General features: G+C 37.0%; 1 protein-coding gene across 7 annotated transcripts in view; it reads right to left on the bottom strand.

Moving 5' to 3' along the window:
- Positions 1–3779: 3779 nt before the first annotated feature.
- Positions 3780–7627, bottom strand: part of Clock (clock circadian regulator) — a 125658-nt gene continuing 121810 nt past the window's right edge. For all 7 annotated transcript variants that reach the window (XM_010640278.1, XM_010640277.1, XM_010640275.1 and 4 more), the window contains one exon: positions 3780–6506. In XM_010640278.1, the coding sequence (XP_010638580.1) occupies positions 6330–6506 (177 nt within the window). In that variant the 3' untranslated portion in view covers positions 3780–6329. The remainder of the gene's footprint in view (positions 6507–7627) is intronic.

Genomic DNA, 7627 nt, shown 5'->3' on the forward strand with positions numbered 1-7627 from the left:
ATGATTGTCAAGTTATGATACATCAATTTGAAGATAACAGCTTTTCCTACATTTTAACTTCATAGTACTGGTACATCTACTGCCAGCAGTGGTGCAGTACCAGTACAGGCCAACTCAAAGCAAAACATTTCTTAAAGCGATGTCACAGTTTGTTTCCTCAGAGATTTAAATACATATATTTGAAAACAGCGTTTCTTCCAGTAAAACCCTCAGAGTTAAGACATTTTTTTTTAACATCATTAAATCTAAACTGTCGGTATGTTTTCGTTACCATTCTCTAAGGGATCCTTCTGTGTGCCTTACCTAGTCTGTGGGACTCCAGAGCTGCTCTGGGAGCTCTGAAGTGGAGGATTAGGTTCCAATGTATGTGAGCAGAAAGATCTTCAAATGTTAGGCTTCAAATGCTCACTTTATTGGACAGTGCTATGTATGCAGGTTTGGTTTTATTTTAAAAGAGCAACATCACAACTGTACAGAGACAGCAAACTTATTCTATAAGTTTTCAGTGTGTATATATTCCATCTATAAAGACTTGGATATGATAATGATAGCCATTGTTTTACTAATGTTTCCCAAAATGGGCAAAACTGAGGCAGCATGTGCCACTCTGGTTCTGCCATACTGGCCTTCGGCTGTGTTGGAGAAGTATTCATAGAAAAAGTACCCATAAAATAGAGAAGGCAGCAAGTGAAAACAGAACAAAGGTTGGAGCTATGTGAAGCAGAGTTTAAAGGAGTTACCTTTAAAATTTTTTTCTCAAATGAGTTGAGAATGGGAGGAAAGTTCAGGGGCATCTGGATTTGGGCCCTCCATTGCCATCCTGACGCGAAACAGATTTGGATTGTCCTTGGAGTCAGCGAGAGGGCGGGTCTGTCCCAAGTAAGAGTCGGTTATGATGCAAAATAAAACCACAAATTAAATACACAACACTGAAATCAAGAGAAAAATGCAAAGATATTTAAAAATATAAATAAATACATTTAGCCTTTTTACTAAACTCAGAGAACTGCTTTCAAAGCAATTGCTTCTTTCAACCACTTTCTAAATTCTGTCATAAATACTATTTTGATTGTCACTTAATGCAGCACCTCAGTGTTTGCTGGTGGTGGTGATAGAATTTTACTTAATAGTCTCAGAAACTATGTAACTATTCCTATTTCACTAGAACACTTCCCTGGGAAAACCCAGGCAGCTTACAAAACAATGTTAAATACTCAAAACCTGCAAAGTATTATTTAAGAAAAGGAATGTAGTGTTATGGCAATGAGGAAAAAATGCAAAACAGTCACATGGAAAAAAAGTATTTTAATTTTTAAATATCCAAGTTTGCTTAATTTCTTGTAATCTGTTTAAACACTGTTTTAAATATCCTGAATTAATAACTATACCAACAAAATTCATCCCCAGTGTTTCCACAGGAGACATTAAAATAAGACCAAATTATATATTTTTTCTTCAAAGTAGAAATCTCAGTCCTTTCTGTGCAAAAATATTACAAGAGCAAGTCAAATGGAAATGCTGAAATGACATGCCAACATTTCAGGACACATTTAAAACACTCAATTCTTGAAATTATTCTAAAATATCACTACCAATCACTTAGATTACTTCTGTACATCTACTCACATGGATGCAATTTTCCTAGACCTCTGAAAATAAACAGGTTCATTGGTCTCTTTTGGTGTCCACACAATAGGCAAGATAGGTTCACAATAGTGTTTAAATGGAACTAGGCAGCTACAATCTCTTGACTCCACCGCATTCAAAACAAAAGAGTTCATTTGGCTACCTTGAAATCCCATAAACCTACTACGGTTCACTGGATCTAAACATTTCTCAGAAATGTGTCATTTTATAATTTCACCTAAGTGATGATTTGGGGATCCTTTAGAAATGGTTAATGCCTAAGATAATAAACTTTATCAAAATGAATAATTGCAATAAAGTGCATGTTACCTTTGAAAATGATGCTTTTAGACTGTGGTATATTGTTGTAAGTGTGTACTATACCTCCCATAAAGGATCCCCAGGCATGAGATTATGGTCTTCTCACCTGTCTCAAGAAGCAGCAGCACTATCTTTTGGTAGGCTGACAGTAGGCACATTACCCATGCAGATGAGGCTATACTAGGGCTATGGCAAAGGAGGAGGGTATTAGAAAAGAGGGAGGTATGTGGAGGGATCCTACTATATTCATAGTTATATACAAATATATTAAATATGCTATAAAAATAGTCAACTCTTTACCTTAGCAATTACTTCAGAGGCTCCTTTTAGAAGAATGCTCACCCAATCCAAACTTAAAAGGTCTCTTTCCTCCAATTATTGTACTATTAAAATGGCAAGTGCCTTTGTGCTGTTTCTTCACCACTGAGAAGTTCCAAACAGCTTACACCTGGCTAGATGCACTCAGCAATATTAATATCCAGTGTTTATACTTTCTGTGGATTCCTGTGGGACTAACAACAGGGCCACAGATGTTGGAAAAGTTGATTTGAATGAGTTTTACATAGATGTTCAACAAACCTTCAATCACCAAATAGAAAAGAGAAATACAAAAGTAAAATGCTATCTGCATTCCACTTCAAAGTTTGCCTCGACACAGTGGAAACACTTCAAACATGTGGAGTAATATCCAATTGAAAAGAATTCCCACCTGTGTAGACTACTATTTTAAGGGTCCCTTTCTAAGGCTTCTTGTACAAGGCTTCTTTCATCTTCTTTCAACACAATGCCCTTTATAGAAGCAGCTGGACAGCTTTAGTGCTCCTGACTTCAAGAGACTGCTTTAAGGCAACGACCAACCACTATATAGCACATCTAAATTCAAATAAACTTCCACTATTCTGCACTATAATAATTCAAATTCACTGGCATCCTTTAATGACTAGTACAGTCCTAAGCCACATCTAACTGTCAAAGCAGAGTACAACACTCTAAAATTACCCCCTGAATTGAGGATGAAGTTTGGAATCGGTAGTACTTACATGCTACCCTCATTCACCACATCTGGTTTTCCCATATTTTCCACTCAGGAAAAAAAAAAAGTACTCAAGTATCTAAATTCTGGTTTGACACTGCTCTCAGCAGCAACATTAATCCTTGCAGATCTTGCACTTGTCAAGTAATGCTGACTCATCCAGGGCCTTAGCAGTCCAAAGCAAGGTAACTAAGTGTAGAGCACCTAGCATTTTTCCTTTAAAAAGTGTCACCCAGAATAAAATGTTTCTAAGAACTGAATCCTTTGAGAGTAAAGCAAGGAGAAAACTTTTTAAGAAGCTGAAAAGTTACTATTTGGTATCTTTCTATGCTTTAGATTTGGGATTTTAATTAACTTTGGCTACAGAAATGAAGAACAGGCAACTGCTGAATCTTCGTCTGAATGCTCACCTCATGGGAGGGAGGGCAGGACAGCTTTGCAACCCAAATTTATGGGTAGCAAGAGGAACCAAACGTAAAGAAGAGGCAGCTGATGCGGACTGGCCTTTTCAACACAATTCTCCATAGACAGCAAAGAAAAAGCAGCTAGTTGCTTTTTTAAATTCAGCAATATTAACATAAAACAGGAAAAAAAATGAGCTGCGAAGAAAAGCAAAAATACCTTGTGCTTATGAAGCAGTGAAGAAAAACTGTGTCTAAATTTCCCAAATATCCATGAAGATGGAAATTATTTGAAGGGGCAGGGGTAAAAGAATGTGAGTTTATAGTAATTTACCTTGTGGCTCGGGTTAGGTTTTTGCTTTTGTTAAGCACATAGTATTCACAGTTTGTGATCTTTCTTCTAAGTATGGTACTTAGATCACAAACCTTAATATAATGCTACTTCCTATCTTTTTGTTAGCTAAATCCCTAGCACTAGAGATTGCCAACAAATAAATGAGGCACAACTCAAATATACATTATAAGGAATGGCATAAGGTTGAGAAAGGCAATTTGGAAGGGGAGAAAAGCAATGCTGGGGCAGTATTTTACATCAGTATGCATCTCTGTGTGCTCAGGTACACATGTCCTGACAACTGTTCTTGGTCTTCACAGGACTGTTGGGAATCTTCTGGGTGATCATTTAGCTAGAAGAACACCTCCACAACATGTTAATTACTGACTGGTATCTAGCCATACTTCTTTTGTTGGAAGGGTAGGTACCAATTTTCTTTGGTTTTGTCTAATTTATTTTCTAATTTAATTACGACTAGAAATAGTTTTTTTACATAGAAAAACAAAGTATATCCCTTAAGGATGACAGCAAAGCTGAAGACAAAAAATTGACTTAGTATTCCCAAGCCCTTTAACATTCTGCATTACCTTTTTTCATTGCTCAGAACCTTTTTTATTTAACAACCTCACCTCTGATATTCATTTTCTTGAGGTTAATTTTGGTTCCTCCCTTCCAAGAACTAACCAGGCCCGACCCTGCTCAGCTTCTGAGATCAGACAAGATCGGGTGTGTTCAGAGTGGTATGGCCATAGACCAATTTTGGTTTCTTATAATTATTCTCCTCCCTTTTCTCAGTAACAGTTTTCTATATTTGAATAAGGAATTTTCCTAGTATTTTGATCTTTTAGTTGCAAATTTCATATTAGTACCATAAAATCTAAAAAAAAATGCTTTTTTAGGCCTGGGGATTTAGCTCAGTAGTGCCTTGCAAGTGCAGGGTCCTGAGTTCAATCTCTGGTACCAAAAAAAGCTTTTTTAAGTATATGTAACTTGTGTTGGGATTTGTTACTTTTAGAATGTAATATTGCCAGGTGAAATCTTAGTGCATGTTTAGAAAGCATGTGAGTTATAAATATACTGGTGTTGAAGTGAAGGTAAAGCCAATTCTTACCCCTTTTCTGTAGGAATATCAAGATCACATTGAGCAAATATTTACTGAAGTGATGATTTAACTTTAAAGATACTAATTTAGGAAACCTCTGGGATCACATTAGTAACTATGATAGTGTTAGGCTGTGATTTTTATTTCTATGTTATTTTTACTCCAGTTTAAAACACAGCAGCCTTCATAGGAACTTAATGGGAATAATGACATGGACACCCACATGCTGTTAAAAATGTACTAAGGTTTAAAAACTGCTACTGAAACCAGACAATGAGTTCAAGATGGTGAGTTATCTATCACCTGAATTAAAATCAAGGCACTATGGGTCCCTTCCCTCAAATAACCCTGAATCATTTCTGACTAAAAGAAGCACTGAAATTGTGAAGGATAATAAAAAGATTCCAACAAATCTTAAAAGTTAAAATTCTCACCACTGAGAATGTTAAAAAGTGCCTTAAATCTGTTGTGTGCAAACTTGACTCCTATAACTGAAACATTCTTGAAATTACTTTCAGGCTTGCTGAAAACCATTGACATAAATATTTCCAACTATGAAATACAACAAAATATGTGATCAAACTCTCAACCATCTAAAGTAAAGCAGTGCAAATCCTATTTTCAAACATAACTGAAACATAATGAAATGAGGGATAATTACGAATAACTTGATAATCCTGTTGTATCAATAATTTAACCTGAAAAAAGAAAAGATCTATTCCCAGCAGCACATCATACCTCACTGAACAAACTGTGACATCACAGCCAAAGTATGAACGAAAAGACTTGTGCCCTGGAAAAGTGAACAGAATACTACCATGTTGTAAACAAAAGGAAAACAGAGGCTGATGTATCAGTTTGTACTCGGTGTGGTAGTCTAATGAAATGTACTCAGAGGAAGAGTTAATGCTTTCATGCAGCACACACAATGGTTTGCTTTCTCTTTCACCCAGGCATATACATATTTTTACAGTATCTATACACAGACTTTGAACCCACACAACATTCTGAAAGTAATTACAGTTCCATCATCACGTGAAAAGGGAGAGTGACTAGAGGTGGGGAACACTTAACTCCTGGACTATCTTCACGGCATCATTGTAAGCAAACCCAACGTGGCAGTGATGTATCCTCAGTAACACTACGTAACAGGCACGGAACCACCAGAAGTTACTAACATTGTTAATGCCTTTTGCATTCACTGGAGATCATTTCATAGCTGAGCTCCTTTAATGTTTGGCAATATACTCTTTTTTCCATCAAAAATAGCTGGGCAACTGAAACACTGTCAGAATTGGCTATGTCCCTATGATCATCTTCCTGATGGCTGGTATTTAATGTATATCTGTATCACCAGGCAGCATTTTCTCTGCCCATTAATCCAGGAACTAGAACATTCAATACTGCATTGCATGAAACTGCTGGAACTTTTCCTCCTATCCTCAGGTTATCTGAGCAACTCGTTCTGGGCCTTCCCCTTCCTCCCTTGGTGTCAGAGAGGAAGCATGTGTGCTACTGCGGTTGAACCTTAGAAGGATCGGTCAAACTGTCAGTCCTATGACGACCGAGTGGCTGTGGTTGCTGGGACTGGTGTTGCTGGTGATGTGACTGAGGGAAGGTGCTCTGTAGTGGAAATGCAGCAGAGAGGATGAGCTGAGTCGAAGGATTCCCATGGAGCAATCTAGAAGTCTAAAACACAAATGGATTATGCAACATCTCTCTACCCCATTACACTGTCCATAAAAGATTTACTCAAGTTGTCTACAGGGGCAAGATCTTTAAATTCTCATTTCCCCCCTCTAATTTAAAGATCTTATTTTCAGAAAATGCTTATGAGACTTTCTTTCTGAAAGAAGAGTTTCATTTTACAAGAGAGTATCTGGGTTGGAGATTTCCTTTTTCTTTTTTTTGTTTTGAGACTGTCTTGCTATGTAGTTTAGGATGGCCTTGAACTCATTATGGAGCCCGACTGGCCTAAAACTCACAGTGGCCCTCCTGCCTCAGCCTCCTGAGTGCTGGGATTATAGGTGTGCACCATCATGCCCAGTTGGACTGGAGATATAGTATAAAGCCAATGAGACTTTAACTTTATGTCCTAAAGTCTCTGATTTTAAACAGAGTAAAAGTGGAGCACCACAATGGCTATCTGAGACACAAATACTTTGTGGTAAATAGACAAAGCTTTTTGCACACAGGCCTATCTGTTGGTTAAAGAAACAAAGGCAGCTGCAAGTCAGGCTGTGGGTAGATTGTAAGTTCAAACTCAGGTTGCCCAGCCAATAGACAGATGTGTGACTTGGTCAAGTTCTTTATTTCTCTGGGCCTCAGGTTCTTCATATACAACATAAGAATAACAGTGTCTATTACTTTGGGTTTTATAAATATTAAATGTTATTATTACTTAAAAGTACCATAAAAATTGTGAGCAAAGTGTTGTATATAGTAGTGTAATGTCACAAAAAATAAAACCAAAAAAGGCAAGGATCAGTATGAAAAATGCTATATTTGAATACTATTTCACACAGTTTTTATTTCTGGAATGTTCATTAATCTATAATTCCAGGATAAAAAAGAAAGTTAAAAAACATTTTTTTTTTTTTTTTTACCAGGGATCGAACTCGGGTTCTTGGGCTTGCAAGGCAGGCGGTGGAATCTCTGAGCTAAATCCCCAACCTGAAAGTTAATTTTTTAAAAAGAAGTACAGCTTTAGGGCTGGGAATTTAGCTCAGTGGCACTATGACTGCCTCACAAGTACAGGGTCCTGAGTTTCATCCCAGGTACCAAAAAAAAAAAAAAAAAAAAAAAAAAAA

Source organism: Fukomys damarensis, unplaced genomic scaffold, assembly GCF_012274545.1.
Source record: "Fukomys damarensis isolate Sample0158 unplaced genomic scaffold, DMR_v1.0_HiC HiC_scaffold_35, whole genome shotgun sequence".
In the NCBI taxonomy this organism is placed as follows: Eukaryota; Metazoa; Chordata; class Mammalia; order Rodentia; family Bathyergidae; genus Fukomys; species Fukomys damarensis.